The 25,232-nt window shown below is 49.4% G+C and overlaps 1 protein-coding gene across 2 annotated transcripts in view; it reads left to right on the top strand.

Moving 5' to 3' along the window:
- Positions 1 to 25,232, top strand: part of LOC138521975 (uncharacterized) — a 664,020-nt gene that overhangs the window by 308,310 nt on the left and 330,478 nt on the right. For both annotated transcript variants that reach the window (XM_069635169.1, XM_069635168.1), the window contains exon 5: positions 1,360 to 1,511. In XM_069635169.1, the coding sequence (XP_069491270.1) occupies positions 1,360 to 1,511 (152 nt within the window). The remainder of the gene's footprint in view (positions 1 to 1,359; positions 1,512 to 25,232) is intronic.

Here is a 25,232-nt window from a genome sequence, read left to right as displayed (position 1 = left end):
TGCTGGGTTACGAAACTTGGCCTGTCAGGCCTCTGGCCGCCTGGGTACATTTCTGATTTTACAAAATGGAGTCGCACTTGTATAATGTGCCTTATTGAGGTAGCTATATGGTTGGCGCCTGCCGCTTTATCTTCTACTAAGCATTGCAAGCAATATCGATTTCTTAGCATCTTGCTTTTCAAGCCTATTTACACACGTTTTAACAGGTCGGTTGCTTCCGTCTTGTCTCCTAGCACCGTTTCCTTATGTTTTAACATTGTCACTTCCCTGTGTCCATTACATTTATTTTCATAGTTACTCGCACTGGCTTGCTTGTCTTCGATAGCCGCTTTTGTTCATTCACGAGTCTGTTCAGGCCCTTGAGTCATTTCCTCTGGCCTTCCATTAGGGCTCTTTGGGTCTCTTCATGGACCGTGTGTAGGTAGTCTTCGTTCCGTATTAGCGGCTGGTACGGCTTTCTGATGGGGTACCGTGCTGCCCAGGGTTGTGTCTGGTTATGGGTACTTCAACAGGTATGGATCTTCTGATGTATACTGGGCAGAGTCCCAGTGCAGCTCTTTGTTGCTTCATTTGCTCCTCATACGTCACATACCTTGGCGAGTACGCTCCTGGTACCTCGAAATGAGGGGAAGGGGTACAGGCCATGTCTCGGTCCTCCTCTACAAGTGCGTGACAGCATTTTATTTGTATGTTACTCAATTCAGAATAAATAGAAAAGGAAAAGTGAACCTAACTCCAACCCCATCATCAGCCTCGACCCACATTACATAGTCCCTGCCCTAACCCAAACCCTTGCTCCAATCCTAACCTTAGTCTTACCCTACATGCAGCTCTAACACTTATGCCGATGCTTACTTTTCCCTAACCACTAGGCTTATCCTAACAGCTCTCCTATGCCAACATCACCAGTCCGCCTCAACCTCCCTATCCCTTTATCACTTACCCAAACCATTACTCTACTACCCCTAGCCTCAACATAACCCCTTCCCTGACTCTTACTCTGCCTCAACGACTAACCAAACTCCAACATCACCAGGCCTGCAGCAAACACCCTGTCCCCAACTCTTTCCCTAAGTCTAACCAAATTCTTTACTCACACCCAACCCCTATCCTTACCCTAGCCCCTATCCTCACTCTGAACCAAGTGATCACAAGCAGCACTACATTTTTGGCTACTTTTTGCTTGGCAACTTTTTCACCACAACATTTTCACTGATTCCATTTTTGCTGCCAATGTTATCACTGGATATCAATGCTCACAGCGTACATTAACGACCCGCACCACCACCCCCAGCTCAGATGATCCTGCCCCCTGCTGGCGGGGTTGGTTAATGCTCTCTATTCCTCTCCCTTTTGCAGGTGCGGGAGCCGCATCCAGGATCTCGCTGCTGGCTCTACCTGGATCCTCGACTGCGGGGGAATGCAGGGACGCTACGTAGCCGTGACGATTCCAGGACGTACCACCTACCTTTTAATCGCTGAGGTGACAGTCGTCGTGCTCTCCCCGCTCAGTGAGTGTGTGCCCCACTGTTATCCCCACTCCCTCCACGTCTTCTGCCAAATCCTTTTTTTTTATTAATCAGTGTTTCAGTGGATGAGGCCTAGTTGGTTAAATGGAAGTTAGTTACGCTCACAACTCCCAGAATGCACTGCACTTTTTAATGAAATCCCAGGACTAGCAAAGCAGTATCCTAGCGACATGGAGTCATCTGATCCCCTCCCTACCAATGATTCCTGCTAGAAAATGGCTGTGACACATAATATTAATCTGTTAAAGGCTGCCCAGTCTTCTGGACTCCCCTAGGACTGACTGGGAGAAAATCAGACAAATCAAATCTCTAAAGCTCCTGCTTTTTTATATGCAAAAATGGGTTTGGGGAAGCGACCCATATTGAAAATGTGCCAGTTCCTTTTTATCCATTTTTGTGTATTCTGCAAGACCATGTGGTATGTGCGGGGAGACCACCCTGTTGCTTCTACGTTTAGTTCATTTTCCCCCACCTGGGCTCCAGTAAGGCCAACCTACTGTCCTTGCCTGCTCTTGTGTCTGCATTCATGAGTCCTTGCTCAGTGTAGCCCCTGTGCGTCCGATTGTCTACTAAATTAGCTGATTTTTGTTCATACATGTTTTTGTTAGTATTGTTGCACCTCAGGTGCTTTCACTGTCCCAAGGGAAGATGGCAGATTTTGAAAATGGCTAAATCTAGCTTCCCAATCCCATTTTTTGTGTGTAAAAAAAGCATAATCCTGAGTATTAGAGATTTGATTATCAGGCATGCAATCAATAAGAAACATGAGTTGGGGGTTTGGAAGGAATAAAGGGACATGTTCCTTGTGGGAAAACTTCCATGTGCAGCCAAACCTTCAAAGTCAAAGAATTGGATTTGGGATTCAATAATTAATTATAATTAACCCCGGAAACTTCACCAACTGTGCATCAAGTATTCTGACACACCTCACTGTGTGCCCGTGCGGCTTGACATGTGTTGGGAAGACAGAAAGGCCAGTTAAAACACGCATGGTTCAACGTAAATCATGCATAAGAAAAGGTTTTAACAGCCCCAGGATTAATCCTTTTTGGAAACAGAACAAGCAGCCGCAGAATTTACACGGGTTGTACAGCAACAAGTAAATGGAGACGATGCACAAAGAAATATGTTGCTGCGTTTTCTGCGGTGCACCCATACTGGGCCGTTCTCCCTCTCTCCAGGTGTCCCAAATCCAGGTGCTGTTTTATATCTCACTGTTGCTGCGTTTTCTGCGGTGCCCCCCTACTGGGCCGTTCTCCCTCTATCCAGGTGTCCCAAATCCAGGTGCTGTTTTATATCTCACTGTTGCTGCGTTTTCTGCTGTGCCCCCATACTGGGCCGTTCTCCTTCTATCCTGGTGTCCCAAATCCAGGTGCTGTTTAATATCTCACTGTTGCTGCGTTTTCTAAGGTGCCCCCATACTGGGCCGTTCTCCCTCTATCCAGGTGTCCCAAATCCAGGTGCTGTTTTATATCTCACTGTTGCTGCGTTTTCTGCTGTGCCCCCATACTGGACCGTTCTCCCTCTCTCCAGGTGTCCCAAATCCAGGTGCTGTTTTATATCTAACTGTTGCTGCGTTTTCTGCGGTGCCCCCATACTGGGCCGTTCTCCCTCTATCCAGGTGTCCCAAATCCAGGTGCTGTTTTATATCTCACTGTTGCTGCGTTTTCTGCGGTGCCCCCCTACTGGGCCGTTCTCCCTCTATCCAGGTGTCCCAAATCCAGGTGCTGTTTTATATCTCACTGTTGCTGCGTTTTCTGCTGTGCCCCCATACTGGACCGTTCTCCCTCTCTCCAGGTGTCCCAAATCCAGGTGCTGTTTTATATCTAACTGTTGCTGCGTTTTCTGCGGTGCCCCCATACTGGGTCGTTCTCCCTCTATCCAGGTGTCCCAAATCCAGGTGGTGTTTGATATCTCACTGTTGCTGTTTTTTCTGCTGTGCCCCATACAGGGCCGATCTCCCTCTATCCAGATGTCCCAAATCCAGGTGCTGTTTTATATCTCACTGTTGCTGCGTTTTCTGCTGTGCCCCCATACTGGGCCGTTCTCCCTCTATCCAGGTGTCCCAAATCCAGGTGCTGTTTTATATCTCACTGTTGCTGTGTTTTCTGCGGTGACCCCTTACTGGGCCGTTCTCCTGCTATCCTGGTGTCCCAAATCCAGGTGCTGTTTTATATCTCACTGTTGCTGTGTTTTCTGCGGTGCCCCCATACTGGGCCGTTCTCCCTCTCTCCAGGTGTCCCAAATCCAGATGCTTTTTTAAATCTCACTCTTGCTGCGTTTTCTGCTTTGCCCCCATACTGGGCCGTTCTCCCTCTATCCAGGTGTCCCAAATCCAGGTGCTGTTTTATATCGTACTGTTGCTGCGTTTTCTGCTGTGCCCCCATACTGGGCCGTTCACCTTCTATCCAGGTGTCCCAAATCCAGGTGTGTTTTATATCTCACTGTTGCTGCGTTTTCTGCGGTGCCCCCATACCAGGCCGTTCTCTCTCTATTCAGGTGTCCCAAATCCAGGTGCTGTTTTTTATCTGACTGTTAATGCGTTTTCTGCTGTGTCGCCATAAAGGGCCGTTCTCCCTCCATCCAGGTGTCCCAAATCCAGGTGTTGTTTTATATCTTACTGTTGCTGCGTTTTCTGCTGTGCCCCCATACTGGGCCGTTCTCCTTCTATCCTGGTGTCCCAAATCCAGGTGCTGTTTTATATCTGACTGTTGCTGCGTTTTCTGCTGTGCCCCCATACCAGGCCGTTCTCTCTCTATTCAGGTATCCCAAATCCAGGTGCTGTTTTTTATCTGACTGTTGCTGCGTTTTCTGTGGTGCCCCCCTACTGGGCCGTTCTCCCTCTATCCAGGTGTCCCAAATCCAGGTGCTGTTTTATATCTGACTGTTGATGCGTTTTCTGAGGTGCCCCCATACTGGGCCATTCTCTCTCTATTCAGGTATCCCAAATCCAGGTGCTGTTTTATATCTGACTGTTGCGGAATTTTCTGCGGTGCCCCCATACTGGGCCGTTCTCCCTCTATCCAGGTGTCCCAAATCCAGGTGCTGTTTTATATCTCACTCTTGCTGTGTTTTCTGCTGTGCCCCCCTACTGGGCCGTTCTCCCTCTATCCAGGTGTCCCAAATCCAGGTGCTGTTTTATATCTGACTCTTGCTGTGTTTTCTGCTGTGCCCCCATACCGGGCCGTTCTCCCTCTATCCAGGTGTCCCAAATCCAGGTGCTGTTTTATATCTGACTCTTGCTGTGTTTTCTGCTGTGCCCCCATACCGGGCCGTTCTCCCTCTATCCAGGTGTCCCAAATCCAGGTGCTGTTTTATATCTAACTATTGCTGTGTTTTCTGCGGTGCCCCCATACCGGGCTGTTCTTTCTCTATCCAGGTGTCCCAAATCCAGGTGCTGTTTTATATCTGACTGTTGCTGTGTTTTCTGCGGTGCCCCCATACTGGGCCGTTCTCCCTCTATCCAGGTGTTCCAAATCCAGGTGCTGTTTTATATCTCACTGTTGCTGTGTTTTCTGCGGTGCCCCCATACTGGGCCGTTCTCCCTCTCTCCAGGTGTCCCAAATCCAGGTGCTGTTTTATATCTCACTGTTGCTGTGTTTTCTGCGGTGCCCCCATACTGGGCCGTTCTCCCTCTGTCCAGGTGTCCCAAATCCAGGTGCTGTTTTATATCTGACTGTTGCTGTGTTTTCTGCGGTGCCCCATACTGGGCCGTTCTCCCTCTATCCAGGTGTCCCAAATGCAGGTGCTGTTTTATATCTCACTGTTGCTGTGTTTTCTGCTGTGCCCCCCTACTGGGCCGTTCTCCCTCTATCCAGGTGTCCCAAATCCAGGTGCTGTTTTATATCTCACTGTTGCTGTGTTTTCTGCGGTGCCCCCATACTGGGCCGTTCTCCCTCTGTCCAGGTGTCCCAAATCCAGGTGCTGTTTTATATCTGACTGTTGCTGTGTTTCCTGCGGTGCCCCCATACTGGGCCGTTCTCCCTCTATCCAGGTGTCCCAAATCCAGGTGCTGTTTTATATCTCACTGTTGCTGTGTTTTCTACGGTGCCCCCATACTGGGCCGTTCTCCCTCTATCCAGGTGTTCCAAATCCAGGTGCTGTTTTATATCTCACTGTTGCTGTGTTTTCTGCAGTGCCCCCTTACTGGGCCGTTCTCCTTCTATCCTGGTGTCCCAAATCCAGGTGCTGTTTTATATCTCACTGTTGCTGTATTTTCTACGGTGCCCCCATACTGGGCCGTTCTCCCTCTCTCCAGGTGTCCCAAATCCAGGTGCTGTTTTATATCTCACTGTTGCTGTGTTTTCTGCGGTGCCCCCATACTGGGCCGTTCTCCCTCTATCCAGGTGTCCCAAATCCAGGTGCTGTTTTATATCTGACTGTTGCTGTGTTTTCTGCGGTGCCCCCATACTGGGCCGTTCTCCCTCTATCCAGGTGTCCCAAATCCAGGTGCTGTTTTATATCTCACTGTTGCTGTGTTTTCTGCGGTGCCCCGATACTGGGCCGTTCTCCTTCTATCCTGGTGTCCCAAATCCAGGTGCTGTTTTATATCTCACTGTTGCTGCGTTTTCTGCTGTGCCCCCCTACTGGGCCGTTTTCTCTCTTTCCAGGTGTCCCAAATCCAGGTGCTGTTTTATATCTGACTGTTGCTGTGTTTCCTGCGGTGCCCCCATACTGGGCCGTTCTCCCTCTATCCAGGTGTCCCAAATCCAGGTGCTGTTTTATATCTGACTGTTGCTGTGTTTTCTGCGGTGCCCCATACTGGGCCGTTCTCCCTCTATCCAGGTGTCCCAAATGCAGGTGCTGTTTTATATCTCACTGTTGCTGTGTTTTCTGCTGTGCCCCCCTACTGGGCCGTTCTCCCTCTATCCAGGTGTCCCAAATCCAGGTGCTGTTTTATATCTGACTGTTGCTGTGTTTTCTGCGGTGCCCCCATACTGGGCTGTTCTTTCTCTATCCAGGTGTCCCAAATCCAGGTGCTGTTTTATATCTGACTTATGCTGCATTTTCTGCGGTGCCCCCATACTGGGCCGTTCTCCCTCTATCCAGGTGTCCCAAATCCAGGTGCTGTTTTATATCTGACTTATGCTGCATTTTCTGCTGTGCCCCCATACCGGGCCGTTCTCTCTCTATTCAGATATCCCAAATCCAGGTGCTGTTTTATATCTGACTTATGCTGCGTTTTCTGCGGTGCCCCCATACCGGGCCGTTCTCTCTTTATTCAGATATCCCAAATCCAGGTGCTGTTTTATATCTGACTGTTGCTGTGTTTTCTGCGGTGCCCCCATACCGGGCCGTTCTCTCTCTATTCAGGTATCCCAAATCCAGGTGCTGTTTTATATCTGACTGTTGCGGAATATTCTGCGGTGCCCCCATACTGGGCCGTTCTTCCTCTATCCAGGTGTCCCAAATCCAGGTGCTGTTTTATATTTCACTGTTGCTGTGTTTTCTGCTGTGCCCACCTACTGGGCTGTTCTCCCTCTATCCAGGTGTCCCAAATCCAGGTGCTGTTTTATATCTGACTCTTGCTGCGTTTTCTGCTGTGCCCCCCTACTGGGCCGTTCTCCCTCTATCCAGGTGTCCCAAATCCAGGTGCTGTTTTATATCTGACTGTTGCTGTGTTTTCTGCTGTGCCCCCCTACTGGGCCGTTCTCCCTCTATCCAGGTGTCCCAAATCCAGGTGCTGTTTTATATCTGACTGTTGCTGTGTTTTCTGCGGTGCCCCCATACCGGGCTGTTCTTTCTCTATCCAGGTGTCCCAAATCCAGGTGCTGTTTTATATCTGACTTATGCTGCATTTTCTGCGGTGCCCCCATACCCCGCCGTTCTCTCTCTATTCAGATATCCCAAATCCAAGTGCTGTTTTATATATGACTTATGCTGCGTTTTCTGCGGTGCCCCCATACCGGGCCGTTCTCTCTATTCAGATATCCCAAATCCAGGTGCTGTTTTATATCTGACTGTTGCTGTGTTTCCTGCGGTGCCCCCATACTGGGCCGTTCTCCCTCTATCCAGGTGTCCCAAATCCAGGTGCTGTTTTATATCTCACTGTTGCTGTGTTTTCTGCGGTGCCCCCTTACTGGGCCGTTCTCCTTCTATCCTGGTGTCCCAAATCCAGGTGCTGTTTTATATCTCACTGTTGCTGTGTTTTCTGCGGTGCCCCCATACTGGGCCGTTCTCCCTCTCTCCAGGTGTCCCAAATCCAGGTCCTGTTTTATATCTCACTGTTGCTGTGTTTTCTGCGGTGCCCCCATACTGGGCCGTTCTCCCTCTGTCCAGGTGTCCCAAATCCAGGTGCTGTTTTATATCTGACTGTTGCTGTGTTTTCTGCGGTGCCCCCATACTGGGCCGTTCTCCCTCTATCCAGGTGTCCCAAATGTAGGTGCTGTTTTATATCTCACTGTTGCTGTGTTTTCTGCGGTGCCCCCATACTGGGCCGTTCTCCTTCTATCCTGGTGTCCCAAATCCAGGTGCTGTTTTATATCTCACTGTTGCTGCGTTTTCTGCTGTGCCCCCATACTGGGCCGTTCTCCTTCTATCCTGGTGTCCCAAATCCAGGTGCTGTTTTATATCTTACTGTTGCTGTGTTTTCTGCTGTGCCCCCCTACTGGACCGTTTTCTCTCTCTCCAGGAGTCCCAAATCCAGGTGCTGTTTTATATCTCACTGTTGCTGTGTTTTCTGCGGTGCCCCCATACTGGGCCGTTCTCTCTCTATCCAGGAGTCCCAAATCCAGGTGCTGTTTTATATCTCACTGTTGCTGCGTTTTCTGCTGTGCCCCCATACTGGGCCATTCTCCTTCTATCCAGGTGTCCCAAATCCAGGTGCTGTTTTATATCTGACTGTTGCTGCGTTTTCTGCTGTGCCCCCCTACTGGGCCATTTTCTCTCTCTCCAGGTGTCCCAAATCCAGGTGCTGTTTTATATCTGACTGTTGCTGTGTTTCCTGCGGTGCCCCCATACTGGGCCGTTCTCCCTCTATCCAGGTGTCCCAAATCCAGGTGCTGTTTTATATCTGACTGTTGCTGTGTTTTCTGCGGTGCCCCCATACTGGGCCGTTCTCCCTCTATCCAGGTGTTCCAAATCCAGGTGCTGTTTTATATCTCACTGTTGCTGTGTTTTCTGCGGTGCCCCCTTACTGGGCCGTTCTCCTTCTATCCTGGTGTCCCAAATCCAGGTGCTGTTTTATATCTCACTGTTGCTGTGTTTTCTACGGTGCCCCCATACTGGGCCGTTCTCCCTCTCTCCAGGTGTCCCAAATCCAGGTGCTGTTTTATATCTCACTGTTGCTGTGTTTTCTGCGGTGCCCCCATACTGGGCCGTTCTCCCTCTATCCAGGTGTCCCAAATCCAGGTGCTGTTTTATATCTGACTGTTGCTGTGTTTTCTGCGGTGCCCCCATACTGGGCCGTTCTCCCTCTATCCAGGTGTCCCAAATCCAGGTGCTGTTTTATATCTCACTGTTGCTGTGTTTTCTGCGGTGCCCCGATACTGGGCCGTTCTCCTTCTATCCTGGTGTCCCAAATCCAGGTGCTGTTTTATATCTTACTGTTGCTGCGTTTTCTGCTGTGCCCCCCTACTGGGCCGTTTTCTCTCTCTCCAGGTGTCCCAAATCCAGGTGCTGTTTTATATCTGACTGCTGCTGTGTTTCCTGCGGTGCCCCCATACTGGGCTGTTCTCCCTCTATCCAGGTGTCCCAAATCCAGGTGCTGTTTTATATCTGACTGTTGCTGTGTTTTCTGCGGTGCCCCCATACTGGGCCGTTCTCCCTCTATCCAGGTGTTCCAAATCCAGGTGCTGTTTTATATCTCACTGTTGCTGTGTTTTCTGCGGTGACCCCTTACTGGGCCGTTCTCCTGCTATCCTGGTGTCCCAAATCCAGGTGCTGTTTTATATCTCACTGTTGCTGTGTTTTCTGCGGTGCCCCCATACTGGGCCGTTCTCCCTCTCTCCAGGTGTCCCAAATCCAGGTGCTGTTTTATATCTCACTGTTGCTGTGTTTTCTGCGGTGCCCCCATACTGGGCCGTTCTCCCTCTATCCAGGTGTCCCAAATCCAGGTGCTGTTTTATATCTCACTGTTGCTGCGTTTTCTGCTGTGCCCCCATACTGGGCCGTTCTCCTTCTATCCTGGTGTCCCAAATCCAGGTGCTGTTTTATATCTTACTGTTGCTGCGTTTTCTGCTGTGCCCCCCTACTGGTGCGTTTTCTCTCTCTCCAGGTGTCCCAAATCCAGGTGCTGTTTTATATCTGACTGTTGCTGTGTTTCCTGCGGTGCCCCCATACTGGGCGGTTCTCCCTCTATCCAGGTGTCCCAAATCCAGGTGCTGTTTTATATCTGACTGTTGCTGTGTTTTCTGCGGTGCCCCCATACTGGGCCGTTCTCCCTCTATCCAGGTGTTCCAAATCCAGGTGCTGTTTTATATCTCACTGTTGCTGTGTTTTCTGCGGTGCCCCCTTACTGGGCCGTTCTCCTTCTATCCTGGTGTCCCAAATCCAGGTGCTGTTTTATATCTCACTTTTGCTGTGTTTTCTGCGGTGCCCCATACTGGGCCGTTCTCCCTCTCTCCAGGTGTCCCAAATCCAGGTGCTGTTTTATATCTCACTGTTGCTGTGTTTTCTGCGGTGCCCCCATACTGGGCCGTTCTCCCTCTATCCAGGTGTCCCAAATCCAGGTGCTGTTTTATATCTGACTGTTGCTGTGTTTTCTGCGGTGCCCCCATACTGGGCCGTTCTCCCTCTATCCAGGTGTCCCAAATCCAGGTGCTGTTTTATATATCACTGTTGCTGTGTTTTCTGCGGTGCCCCCATACTGGGCCGTTCTCCTTCTATCCTGGTGTCCCAAATCCAGGTGCTGTTTTATATCTCACTGTTGCTGCGTTTTCTGCTGTGCCCCCAAACTGGGCCGTTCTCCTTCTATCCTGGTGTCCCAAATCCAGGTGCTGTTTTATATCTGACTGTTGCTGCGTTTTCTGCTGTGCCACCATACTGGGCCGTTCTCCTTCTATCCTGGTGTCCCAAATCCAGGTGCTGTTTTATATCTCACTGTTGCTGTGTTTTCTGCTGTGCCCCCCTACTGGACCGTTTTCTCTCTCTCCAGGAGTCCCAAATCCAGGTCCTGTTTTATATCTCACTGTTGCTGTGTTTTCTGCGGTGCCCCCATACTGGGCCGTTCTCTCTCTATCCAGGAGTCCCAAATCCAGGTGCTGTTTTATATCTCACTGTTGCTGCGTTTTCTGCTGTGCCACCATACTGGGCCGTTCTCCTTCTATCCTGGTGTCCCAAATCCAGGTGCTGTTTTATATCTCACTGTTGCTGTGTTTTCTGCGGTGCCCCCATACTGGGCCATTCTCCCTCTATCCAGGTGTCCCAAATCCAGGTGCTGTTTTATATCTCACTGTTGCTGTGTTTTCTGCTGTGCCCCCATACTGGGCCGTTCTCCCTCTATCCAGGTGTCCCAAATCCAGGTGCTGTTTTATATCTCACTGTTGCTGTGTTTTCTGCGGTGCCCCCATACTGGGCCGTTCTCATTCTATCCTGGTGTCCCAAATCCAGGTGCTTTTTTATATCTCACTGTTGCTGTGTTTTCTGCGGTGCCCCCATACTGGGCCGTTCTCCCTCTCTCCAGGTGTCCCAAATCCAGGTGCTGTTTTATATCTCACTGTTGCTGTGTTTTCTGCGGTGCCCCCATACTGGGCCGTTCCCCCTCTATCCAGGTGTCCCAAATCCAGGTGCTGTTTTATATCTGACTATTGCTGTGTTTTCTGCGGTGCCCCCATACTGGGCCGTTCTCCCTCTATCCAGGTGTCCCAAATCCAGGTGCTGTATTATATCTCACTGTTGCTGTGTTTTCTGCGGTGCCCCCATACTGGGCCGTTCTCCTTCTATCCTGGTGTCCCAAATCCAGGTGCTGTTTTATATCTCACTGTTGCTGCTTTTTCTGCTGTTCCCCCCTACTGGGCCGTTCTCCCTCTATCCAGCTGTCCCAAATCCAGGTGCTGTTTTATATCTCACTGTTGCTGTGTTTTCTGCTGTGCCCCCATACTGGGCCGTTCTCCCTCTATCCAGGTGTTCCAAATCCAGGTGCTGTTTTATATCTCACTGTTGCTGCGTTTTCTGCTTTGCCCCCATACTGGGCCGTTCTCCCTCTATCCAGGTGTCCCAAATCCAGGTGCTGTTTTATATCTCACTGTTGCTGTGTTTTCTGCTGTGCCCCCATACTGGGCCGTTCTCCCTCTATCCAGGTGTTCCAAATCCAGGTGCTGTTTTATATCTGACTGTTGCTGTGTTTTCTGCGGTGCCCCCATACTGGGCCGTTCTCCCGCTATCCAGGTGTCCCAAATCCAGGTGCTGTTTTACATCTCACTGTTGCTGTGTTTTCTGCGGTGCCCCCATACTGGGCCGTTCTCCTTCTATCCTGGTGTCCCAAATCCAGGTGCTGTTTTATATCTCACTGTTGCTGAGTTTTCTGCTGTGCCCCCATACTGGGCCGTTCTCCCTCTATCCAGGTGTCCCAAATCCAGGTGCTGTTTTATATCTCACTGTTGCTGTGTTTTCTGCGGTGCCCCCATACTGGGCCGTTCTCTCTCTATCCAGGTGTCCCAAATCCTGGTTCTGTTTTATATCTCACTGTTGCTGAGTTTTCTGCTGTGCCCCCATACTTTGCCGTTCTCCCTCTATCCAGGTGTCCCAAATCCAGGTGTGTTTTATATCTCACTGTTGCTAAGTTTTCTGCTGTGCGCCCATACTGGGCCGTTCTCCCTCCATCCAGGTGTCCCAAATCCAGGTGCTGTTTTATATCTCACTGTTGCTGTGTTTTCCGCGGTGCCCCCATACTGGGCCGTTCTCCTTCTACCCTGGTGTCCCAAATCCAGGTGCTGTTTTATATCTCACTGTTGCTGAGTTTTCTGCTGTGCCCCCATACTGGGCCATTCTCCCTCTATCCAGGTGTCCCAAATCCAGGTGCTGTTCTATATCTCACTGTTGCTGTGTTTTCTGCGGTGCCCCCATCCTGGGCCGTTCTTCCTCTATCCAGGTGTCCCAAATCCAGGTGTGTTTTATATCTCACTGTTGCTGAGTTTTCTGCTGTGCCCCCATACTGGGCCGTTCTCCCTCCATCCAGGTGTCCCAAATCCAGGTGCTGTTTTATATCTCACTGTTGCTGTGTTTTCTGCGGTGCCCCCATACTGGGCCGTTCTCCTTCTATCCTGTTGTCCCAAATCCAGTTGCTGTTTTATATCTCACTGTTGCTGAGTTTTCTGCTGTGCCCCCATACTGGACCGTTCTCCCTCTATCCAGGTGTCCTAAATCCAGGTGCTGTTTTATATCTCACTGTTGCTGTGTTTTCTGCGGTGCCCCCATACTGGGCCGTTCTCCCTCTATCCAGGTGTCCCAAATCCAGGTGCTGTTTTATATCTCACTGTTGCTGTGTTTTCTGCGGTGCCCCCATACTGGGCCGTTCTCTCTCTATCAATGTGTCCCAAATCCAGGTGCTGTTTTATATCTGACTGTTGCTGAGTTTTCTGCTGTGCCCCCATACTTGGCCGTTCTCCTTCTATCCAGGTGTCCCAAATCCAGGTGCTGTTTTATATCTCACTGTTGCTGTGTTTTCTGCGGTGCCCCCATACTGGGCTGTTCTCTCTCTATCCAGGTGTCCCAAATCCAGGTACTGTTTTATATCTGACTGTTGCTGAGTTTTCTGCTGTGCCCCCATACTGGGCCGTTCTCCTTCTATCCTGGTGTCCCGAATCCAGGTGCTGTGGTTTTATATTTATTGTTACTGCGTTTTCTGCTGTCTGGTCACAACAGTAAGAGCAATTACGACTCCGGTGTCTTCGAGTTTTAAGTGCCCTGACTCAAGCACCTTTCTGACCTAAGCGATCTCTACCAGCAACTACTGCGACCTTTAGATCAGTCACTTTCTCCACTGCGCCCTCACACAACCATGTCTGGCAATCCTATCCTGATGGGGACATCACGTCATCCAAGACCACATCTCCACCGCCACAACTCTGATCCTTCCGCTCTACTCACTCAGAGTAGCCCTCCGACACACAGCCTTTCAACACACGCACTCCACCCTACAAACGAAGGCACCCTCCAACTAATCTAAAAACACCCCACCCGCCCCACTACATCTGCACTTGATCCTCCTCTCATGAATCCCCCCTGCATGCCACATCACCTCTCGATCTCCAGCACGCTCACTAGAACCCTCTTACACTCTCACCTTTCCCCCTCTCACCTCCCCCCTCTCAAACTCTCAGATCAGAGGAGCTGTCTGGCACTCCAAACTCTGCCCCTCCTCAACCCCGCTCCCTTCCACCTCAGCACAACCTCCCCTCACCTCCTCACTCTCCCCCCGGACAACCACGGAGAAATACACACACACTCGCATTTGCACACCCTGCGCAACATCCAACTCTCAAGCCAGAGGAGCTCTCTGGTGCTCCAGACAACACAGCCCCGCTGCCACTATGCCAGCATCAGCGCCTTGACGCAGGGGCTACACCCCTGTCATACCCGTGTCCCACTCCACCATGGTCAAAATCCCCATGACTCCCACACCACACACCTAGGCAACGTTCCATACGCGGAGACCCCCATGTAACACCAATGACATCAACCCACCCCCGTCAATCATAAATCCCCTCTGACCTGCCCCTCCTCTTCACATGCCCCCTCCCACGAAATCCCAAAGTCCCCTAATCAACCTCCCCCAGCATCACTCCTGTGAAATCCCGTAGTCTCCCTGACAATGCTACCCCACCTGCGCCACCCCCCTCTACAGACCACCCATTGTTCGCCCATCCACCCTCTTCACCTGCAAAGTCCTCACCCTGTGCCCCTCTCATACCCCTCCCACCACCCATCAGCACTCACTCTCCCCCTCCCTAGACTCCACACCCATCCCTCCCCTTCACCTGAAAAGCCCTCACCCCCTCGTTCCCCTCCCACCCTCCTCAACAGCCCCTCGCCCTCCATCGCCAGGCCACCCCTTTCAACTCCTTTCACATCTCTCAGCATTGCACGCCTTGCTCTTTCTAGAACCATCGCTTCATCTTCCTTCCCCCCACCCACCCTCACACAACTCTTGCATCCAAACACCCAACACTCAGAAAGTATGACTGCCACTCGCCCTCGACTCTTCATGCCTCACCAAGCCTGCATCGGTCCATCCCCACCACCATCCACAGCACTACTGTCATAACCTCCCCCCAAATCTCCCTCTTCAAACACCTCTCGCCCATCACACACGTACCCACAAGCCCCTCCGGGCACGTACCTCACTCAACAACTTGCTGGACTACCCACACCACACGAACAGCACTCACCATCCTCCTTCCTATCCCTGAGCGCAGACCCCTCATGCCACGCAAGCCAGCCACCGTCTGCTCACTCTTCCCGATCCCTTTGCACCACACACACTCACTGCCCCCTCAAAGAATATCTCTGATCGGCCACTCCACCACCACCCTCAGTCACCACATCACTGCCTGTCACTCAGTCCCACCGATCCCTTCCACCCACAAGCGTTAGGAGAGCCACCTCATGCCATCAGATCACCTGCCTCCTTTTCAATGCCTGCTCTGTCAGCAAAAACAGACACAGCATCTTTGACCTCCTATCTACTGACAATCCGATCTTCTCTTCATCACTGAAACATAGTTCTCTGACATTTTCGCACCAGTCGTGCACAAGGCCTTCCCTCCCAACTACTCGCTCATCTCCCACAACAGACTCCCCAGAGGGGGCTGAGTAGTGATCCTCCACAAACCCCATCCCTCCATCTCACTCCCCGAAACACAGCCATGCACAGCTAACTGACTGTGAATCCCTTCTAATCTGACTCTCCCTGTTTTCTACTCATCTACAGGCCGCCTGGATATGGCATTTTTGCCAACTCTCGCTACGACTCACTAGCTACAACTCTGATCACCCACCCAGCGCTCACTCTAATGGGTGACTTTAACATCTGATTTGATGTCCCCAACAACCCTGTGACCCAAACCCTAGTTGACAGTCTAGAGGCTCTCACCTTTCCCAACATACCACGGGCCCCACCCACACTTGCAGCTACAGCCTAGATGCAATCTTCAGCTCTTTCGATCTCGTCTCTGTATCCAGTCCCATACCCCTCATCTGGACAGACCACTCAGCCATACCTTTCTCTCTCCGCACGCCGCACCCTCCAACCAAGGCCCATCCTGTCCCCTTACATGACCACAAATGCTGGAACAAGGTCAAGATCCAACCCGACCTGGCCGAAGCCTTGCTATGCACCCTTGCTTCATGCCCGGCCTCACGTAGACCCTTACCGATCAAATCCTTTCATTTCTGGCTTAAAGAATCACTCCTTCCTCTTACCATCTCCCGCCTTGCGGCCACCCGCAAAGGACCATCGCCCACATGGTTCACGCCCCACCCAAAGGCTTTCAAATGCCAAAATCACTCCCTCAAACGCAAATGGCGTGCATTTAAATGCCTCACAGCAAGTCTGTGTTCGCCCTCCAACACCATAACTACAAATCCAAGATCCTGAAGGCCAAAACAGCCTACTACAATAAAATAATTCAAAACTGCTGCAGCAGCAAAGAACTCCACAGGATAATCTCTGAATTTGTGACGCCCACATGCACCATTACACCGACCACACCCACGCAATTGCTCTCTGACTTCCTCTCCCAACACTTCCACAACACAGCACTGGACAGGCTGGCCAGCATCAATGCCAAACTTTTCACCCTCACGTCCTGCCCAACTCCCACTCCTCGAGACTCCACTGTTCCGAACCCATTATGCCATCTTTTAGCTCCTTCAACTCCATCTCGAGCGAGGAATTCCTCAACCTACTGTCCAACAGCAGACCCTCCGGATCCCCCCTGGACCCATGTCCCCCCTCTCTCCTCAAAGAACTGTTGTCCACCTACGCAAGAGAACAGGCAAGGTCTATACTCAACGACTCCCTCCCCTCTGGCATCTTCCCAGAACCTCTCAAAGTAGCTCATGTCAAACCACTTCTGAAAAAGGCATCTCTCGATCCCCTCCAGCCAATGAACTACAGGCCCATCTCCAACACCCCATTCCTGGCAAAACTCATCGACCGCTCTGCATACTCTTATCTCAAGCATTTCACAGAATCCAATAACCTAATCAACCCGCTCAATCAGGGTTCCGTCCGCGCCACGGAACAGAAACCACTATGATCTCGATCTGGGATGACCTCAAAGTCTCGGCAGATTCTGAGAGATGCGCAGCACTGGTCCTCCTGGATCTCTTAGCAGCCTTTGACACCATTAACCACTCAATCCTCCTTGAGCGACTCCACTCCCAAGGAATCCGAGACTTGGCGCTCAAATGGATTACCTCTTTCCTCAACAATGGTATATAAATCACCTTCCTCCCCCTTTTCTCATGACCACTCGCCCTGTGAACACTGGTGTACCCCAAGGAGCCTGCCTCTCAGCTCTCCTTTTCAACCTCTATCTGTCCCCCTCCCAGGGATCATCCACGCTCACAACCTTACCTGCTATAATGCCGCTGACGATACCCAAATTATCCTGAGAGTCCCCAAAACAAGCATCTTCCCACGACCCGACCTAGCAGCTTGCCTCAGAGATATAGACCTATGGATGACAAGAAACCACCTCCTTCTGAACCCTGGAAAAACAGAGATCATGGTGTGCAGCAACGTAGCTAAACTCCTGCAACCACTCCCATGGCCCACCTCCCTCGGCACTCCACTGCCTACCTCCAACACAGTCAAAAACTTTGGCTGCACAATGGACTCAGGCCTAACCCTCTCCCGTCAGATCAATAATGTATCCAAATCCTGTCACTACCACCTCAGACTCCTGAGACGCATCTTCCCTTACCTCTCATACCCCAACAGATTAGTTGCTATTATGCCCATTGTCATGTCCAGACTAGACTATGCAAACTCCATTTATCTGGTTGCACCGGCCTACCAACTTAACAAACTACAAAGAACCCAAAATCCTGCCGCCAGAATCCTTACACTGGCAATAAGGGACCACATTTCACCTGCTCTCCGAACCCTTCACTGGCTCCCTATTGGTCAAAGGGCCACTTCCAAAACTCTATGCATCACCCACCAAGCACTTCACAAGACCGGCCTGACATACCTACAAGAAAAGATGATGTCCTCTCTCCCAACACACACCCTCCTACTAGTGATTCCTCCCTCCAATTCAGCCAGGATTGGAGGGTCAGTCTTCCCTACCTTGGCACCAACACTATGGAACTCTCTGCCTCCCCACATTCAACACAACCGGGTCTTCTGTAAAGCATTGAAAACCTGTCTTTTTCCCTAATCATTGAAAGTGACCGCCTAGCACCGCCAAAACACCACCAATGACCATAACTCGGTTCATTCAGCAGTACCTCGAAATAACAACTGCTGGCCTCAGAAGCTGGCCAATAATTACACCATCACAGAAATAGCAAAAGTCATGACTCGAAATCCAACCGTAGCGGCCGACAGGCTCTAGGACATGCAGCTGCTGACCCTCAGCATTGTTGCCTGACCACAAAGACAACTATTAATTGTATACTTCACCTTGACATGCTCATCTCATCCAGACCTGACATATCCAAGCTCTAAGACCAAAAGATACTAGAACACTTAAGCGTCTGCCCCATCTCTGTCAGGGACTAGGGCAACTATAGCTAAATACAACAAGGGTGTCCCGACAGGAAAAAAGACAGGTTAGTTCCAGTGAACTGAATCACTGTATGTGCAAGTGAGTGTAAACATTAAGTAATATTATTTTACACGTCTTAAGCCTCAGTGCAACTGTGGGTCCTTGTAATTGTTCTGTATCTATCAGAACAAAGCACAATGTGCTGTGTTTCCACAAATTTGACAAAACACATACAGAGTGCACCCAAGCAGTATAGACTACATCAACTCTCTCCACTGATCTGGACTACGGTCCCCAAGGGCGTTCAACCCACAAGCGCTTTGAGATCCTACCAATGGTATATAAAGCGCTATACAAATGCACAAAAACAATAACAATATCGGTAAAAAAAATGATATATCGTCTGAGAAGTGACCAAATAGGGATGAATGAAAAGATTGAATGGACGCTAGTCTAACCACTTAGCAATACATTATTCCCAGTAATTGCCCAGGTTTCTAGTTTCATCCTATACTCTGTAGTTCAGTATTTGCATATCAATAAGTACATTTCATTTAATTTATTTCACGATTACATCAGAGTGATTTTTCCATTGTGCATGCAGGGCACATTAAAACGTCTCTGTTCAATGACGTGTGTATAGCATAGAAGGATAAAAGTATGTAGAATCGCTGTAAAGAGCAGAACATAGTAGATTCCTTATTCTCTTTATTCGATGAGTGCATATCTCTTGGGAAGATGTCTGCTTGTCTCATAAAAACCACTGCAATGCTTCTTATTAAAAGTTCTTCCAGCTGAGTTCAACAACAAGCACATGGGTGTGTTACTGCAAACTAGAAGACTACATTACCCATACCTACTAACGCCATGCTCGAGCAGTGTCAGACCCATATAAGGAGAATGCCGCCACCAACGCAGTTGGGCGTTTCACGAACAGACTAAGGCAGTCTTTTTCAGACAGCAGGTAAATCAGATAGACACAGCGTACTATACAGTTGGTAGCTAATATGGACTACGCTCTCAAGCTCATTTCATCCCAGTCTTTGACATTGTCTTGTAGCTCAGCATATGGTGTACAAAGCTGCGAGTAAGCGCTGAGGACATACATCGCATATCCTTGCTTAGCAGCAGTACTAGACAATGCTGAAAGGGCTATATATCTTCAATTGCTAAAAGCAGTAAGTACAGAGCCGATACTCTTCTCTTAATAACAAATGGCATCCAATTACACACTTGATATCTCTGTGTATTAGTTACATTACAATTCTCTTCTGCTAGATGATACGAAAATAATAGATGATACGACATCATTAGAGGAATTCAAGTAGCAAGAATCTGCAGACTGCTATTAGGAGCATGGTCACGATATGGGGAACTTAGCCCCCCTCTGTAGGTGAAATTGTATCCCTTCACTAATGCAACATTTGGTTTTAATGCATGTAACTTTCTACCTGACAGGGTGTGTGTGGGAATCACTAACTCTCTTATGTGCATTGTAGATTCCATAATGATAACTGAATTATAATGAAGGAGAAATTACAAGATAGCAGGAGTGATCATAGCCCCTGAGGAATGTCCCTACATATGATAGCCAAGTGGACAGAAACATGTAGGGGTCGACACAACAGCCATTTGAGCGGAGGGAAATTTGCATTTATTTTAAGAATGTCACAAAAAGTGTAGTGGTCTTCATTTCCGGAACCTACGCTACAGATAGTAGCATTATGTGGAATGTTATACATTGTTCACAGTGTTGGAATGTAGGTAGAAAGTTGGAGTTGTATTATTCAATACGTGTGATTGAATGAATTGATGCATTGATAGTAGAATGATAGCAGATTGAACTTCTATTTTTGGATAATAAACTCGTATTTTCATATGCTAATTTGTCTTTTAGATTATATGCACGGTGTGTTTCCATGGATTCCCTGAAGGTAGATAAGGTTCTCCTCAGTAGATGTTGTTTGTTTTGCTGTGAATCATAAGTCATGTGTGAAGGTCCAGGGCTTGAAAATGGCTCACAAGTTCTAGCCGGCAGCTCACATTCCTGATGGCTTTCTCGCCCGATTGGAAGTTCACATGTAGTCATTGGCGATCAAAGATCCAGAGTGGTGATGCCAACATCTTCATTGTCCTGAATTTTCCCTGTATTTGTCAAACAGAAGAAAGAGGTCTCATTTCACACTGACCAGTGAATGTGAGATATTGCAGAGAGGGAGGGTGTGATTAGGTAAAGGAGGTGGGTCACACTCTCATCTAGTCCTCAATGCAGAGAGATGGGACTGCCCGAAGGAATCCATGGGGCCCCTTTTCACAGAGGTGATCCCTGCAGGGGCCAATGATTGAACGGCCAACCCTTCGCCTTGAGACCCGCAGGGGCAGCAGTGCGTCACGTTATGGGACTTATTAAAGGGTAAAGTGCATGTCGTTTAGGTGGGTGTGTGGTGGGAAAGAGCGGGGACCCTCCTTACATGGCACGTCTTCATACCTCATGGAATCTCATTAGAGGGATTTTCCATGAGATATCGGTCAATGGGCAGGTTTCCTGAGAACATGAGAATGGGGAGAATGTTATTTATTTAATTTGTATGCTCGCCACTGCCCTTCTCTGATTTGGGCATCCAATTTCATGTCTCAAAATACTTTACACATCCAAAAAGTTCGATAAATCCAATTTCATGCACTTCCATGCAAGGTGGGTGCCATCGGATGGACAAGCGATGGAGGCACCCATTAAAAAAAGCATTATCGTGAATGAGAATTAAGAATGAATGACCATCATTAACCTTCAATAGCCCTCAATTATCATTCACCATCTTGGCCCAAAATTAATCACTACCAACCTTCATTAATCTGCATTAGCCTGAATTAGCAATGATTAACGTTTATGTTGCATTCATTAACCGTTATTTACTACCATTAACCATCACTAAACACTGTTAACTATCTAAACCATAGCCTTCATTGCTTATCACTAACCATCGTAACTATTATTGTTTGCAATAGATAACTTGCCCTCTGTGAGTGAGGAACTCCTTAGCCAAGTGTAGCTATCGCTCCACCTCTAACCCAACACAAAACACTGCCTAGAACATGAAGAAAGTACTTTCATCTCTGAGACCATGCTTTCAGACGTACTGCTCAGGGTCTGATGCTTGGGGATGTTCATCTCTGAGACCACGTATTCAGATGTTCTGCTCAGGGTCTGATGCTTGGGGATGTTCCCCTCTGAGACCACGTATTCAGATGTTCTGCTCAGGGTCTGATGCTTGGGGATGTTCATCTCTGAGACCACGTATTCAGATGTTCTGCTCAGGGTCTGATGCTTGGGGATGTTCATCTCTGAGACCATGTATTCAGACGTTCTGCTCAGGGTCCCATGCTTGGGGATGTTCATCTCTGAGACCATGTATTCAGATGTTCTGCTCAGGGTCCCATGCTTGGGGATGTTCATCTCTGAGACATGTAGTCACATGTTCTGCTCAGGGTCCCATGCTTGGGGATGTTCATCTCTGAGACCATGTATTCAGATGTTCTGCTCAGGGTCTGATGCTTGGGGGTGTTCATCTCTGAGACCACGTATTCAGATCTTCTGCTCAGGGTCTGATGCTTGGGGATGTTCATCTCTGAGACCACGTATTCAGACGTTCTGCTCAGGGTCCCATGCTTGGGGATGTTCATCTCTGAGACCACGTATTCAGATGTTCTGCTCAGGGTCTGATGCTTGGGGATGTTCATCTCTGAGACCACGTATTCAGACGTTCTGCTCAGGGTCTGATGCTTGGGGATGTTCATCTCTGAGACCACGTATTCAGACGTTCTGCTCAGGGTCCCATGCTTGGGGATGTTCATCTCTGAGACCATGTATTCAGACGTTCTGCTCAGGGTCCCATGTTTGGGGATGTTCATCTCTGAGACCACGTATTCAGATGTTCTGCTCAGGGTCTGATGCTTGGGGATGTTCATCTCTGAGACCACGTATTCAGACGTTCTGCTCGGGGTCCCATGCTTGGGGATGTTCATCTCTGAGACCATGTATTCAGACGTTCTGCTCGGGGTCCCATGCTTGGGGATGTTCATCTCTGAGACCATGTATTCAGACGTTCTGCTCAGGGTCTGATGGTTGGGGATGTTCATCTCTGGGACCATGCATTCAGACATTCTGCTCGGGGTCCCATGCTTGGGGATGTTAATCTCTGAGACCATGCATTCAGACGTTCTGCTCAGGGTCCGATGCTTGGGGATGTTAATCTCTGAGACCATGTATTCAGACGTTCTGCTCAGGGTCCGATGCTAGGGGATGCTCATCTCCGAGATAATGTATTCAGATGTTCTGCTCAGGGTCCCATGCTTGGGGATGTTCATCTCTGGGACCATGCATTCAGACATTCTGCTCGGGGTCCCATGCTTGGGGATGTTAATCTCTGAGACCATGTATTCAGACGTTCTGCTCAGGGTCCCATGCTTGGGGATGCTCATCTCCGAGATCATGTATTTAGACGTTCTGCTCAGGGTCCCATGCTTGGGGATGTTCATCTATGAGACCATGTATTCAGACGTTCTGCTCAGGGTCTGATGCTTGGGGATGTTCATCTCTGAGACCATGTATTCAGATGTTCTGCTCAGGGTCCCATGCTTGGGGATGTTCATCTCTGAGACCATGTATTCAGACGTTCTGCTCAGGGTCCCATGCTTGGGGATGTTCATCTATGAGACCATGTATTCAGACGTTCTGCTCAGGGTCTGATGCTTGGGGATGTTCATCTCTGAGACCATGTATTCAGACGTTCTGCTCAGGGTCCCATGCTTGGGGATGTTCATCTATGAGACCATGTATTCAGACGTTCTGCTCAGGGTCTGATGCTTGGGGATGCTCATCTCCGAGATCATGTATTCAGATGTTCTGCTCAGGGTCCGATGCTTATGTATGTTCATCTCTGAGACCATGTATTCAGATGTTCTGCTCAGGGTCCCATGCTTGGGGATGTTCATCTCTGAGACCATGTATTCACATGTTCTGCTCAGGGTCCCATGCTTGGGGATGCTCATCTCTGAGACCATGTATTCAGACGTTCTGCTCAGTCCCATGCTTGGGGATGTTAATCTCTGGGACCATGTATTCAGACGTTCTGCTCAGGGTCTGATGCTTGGGGATGCTCATCTCCGAGATCATGTATTCAGATGTTCTGCTCAGGGTCCGATGCTTATGTATGTTCATCTCTGAGACCATGTATTCAGATGTTCTGCTCAGGGTCCCATGCTTGGGGATGTTCATCTCTGAGACCATGTATTCACATGTTCTGCTCAGGGTCCCATGCTTGGGGATGCTCATCTCTGAGACCATGCATTCACACGTTCGGCTCAGGGTCTGATGCTTGGGGATGTTCATCTCTGAGACCATGTATTCAGATGTTCTGCTCAGGGTCTGATGCTTGGGGACGTTCATCTCTGAGACCATGTATCCAGACGTTCTGCTCAGGGTCTGATTCTTAGGTATGTTCATCTCTGAGATCATGTATTCAGACGTTCTGCTCAGGGTCTGATGCTTAGGTATGTTCATCTCTAAGACCATGTACTCAGATGTTCTGCTCAGGGTCCCACGCTTGGGGATGTTCATCTCTGAGACATCTATTCAGACGTTCTGCTCAGTGTCCCATGCTAGGGGATGTTCATCTCTGAGACCATGCATTCAGACGTTCTGCTCAGGGTCCCATGCTTGGGGATGTTCATCTCTGAGACCATGTATTCACATGTTCTGCTCAGGGTCCCATGCTTGGGTATGCTCATCTCTGAGACCATGTATTCAGACGTTCTGCTCAGGGTCTGATGCTTGGGGATGTTCATCTCTGAGACCATGCATTCAGACGTTCTGCTCAGGGTCTGATGCTTAGGTATGTTCATCTCTGAGACCATGCATTCAGATGTTCTGCTCAGGGTCCCATGCTTGGGGATGTTCATCTCTGAGACCATGTATTCAGATGTTCTGCTCAGGGTCTGATGCTTGGGGATGTTCATCTCTGAGACCATGTATTCAGATGTTCTGCTCAGGGTCCCATGCTTGGGGATGTTCATCTCTGAGACATGTATTCACATGTTCTGCTCAGGGTCTGATGCTTGGGGATGTTCATCTCTGAGACCATGTATTCAGACGTTCTGCTCAGTGTCCCATGCTAGGGGATGTTCATCTCTGAGACCTTGCATTCAGATGGTCTGCTTAGGGTCCCATGCTTGGGGGATGTTCATCTCTGAGACCATGCATTCAGACGTTCTGCTCAGGGTCCCATGCTTGGGGATGTTCATCTCTGAGACCATGCTCAGGGTCTGTTGCTTGGGGATGTTCATCTCTGAGACCATGTATTCAGACGTTCTGCTCAGTGTCCCATGCTAGGGGATGTTCATCTCTGAGACCTTGCATTCAGATGTTCTGCTTAGGGTCCCATGCTTGGGGGATGTTCATCTCTGAGACCATGCATTCAGACGTTCTGCTCAGGGTCCCATGCTTGGGGATGTTCATCTCTGAGACCATGCTCAGGGTCCCATGCTTGGGGATGTTCATCTCTGAGACCATGTATTCAGACGTTCTGCTCAGGGTCCCATGCTTGGGGATGTTCATCTCTGAGACCATGTATTCAGATGTTCTGCTCAGGGTCTGATGCTTGGGGATGTTCATCTCTGAGACCATGTATTCAGACGTTCTGCTCAGGGTCTGATGCTTAGGTATGTTCATCTCTAAGATCATGTATTCAGATGTTCTGCTCAGGGTCTGATGCTTAGGTATGTTCATCTCTAAGACCATGTACTCAGATGTTCTGCTCAGGGTCCCACGCTTGGGGATGTTCATCTCTGAGACATGTATTTAGACGTTCTGCTCAGGGTCTGATGCTTAGGTATGTTCATCTCTGAGACCATGTATTCAGATGTTCTGCTCAGGTTCTGATGCTTGGGGATGTTCATCTCTGAGACCATGTATTCAGACGTTCTGCTCAGGGTCTCATGCTTGAGGATGTTCATCTCTGAGACCATGTATTCAGTTGTTCTGCTCAGC

Source organism: Ambystoma mexicanum, chromosome 13 (assembly GCF_040938575.1).
Source record: "Ambystoma mexicanum isolate Mex_15411 chromosome 13, UKY_AmexF1_1, whole genome shotgun sequence".
NCBI classification, from domain to species: Eukaryota; Metazoa; Chordata; class Amphibia; order Caudata; family Ambystomatidae; genus Ambystoma; species Ambystoma mexicanum.
The sequence above is the reverse complement of the archived record's forward strand: the minus strand, read 5'-3'. Positions and strand labels throughout refer to the sequence as shown.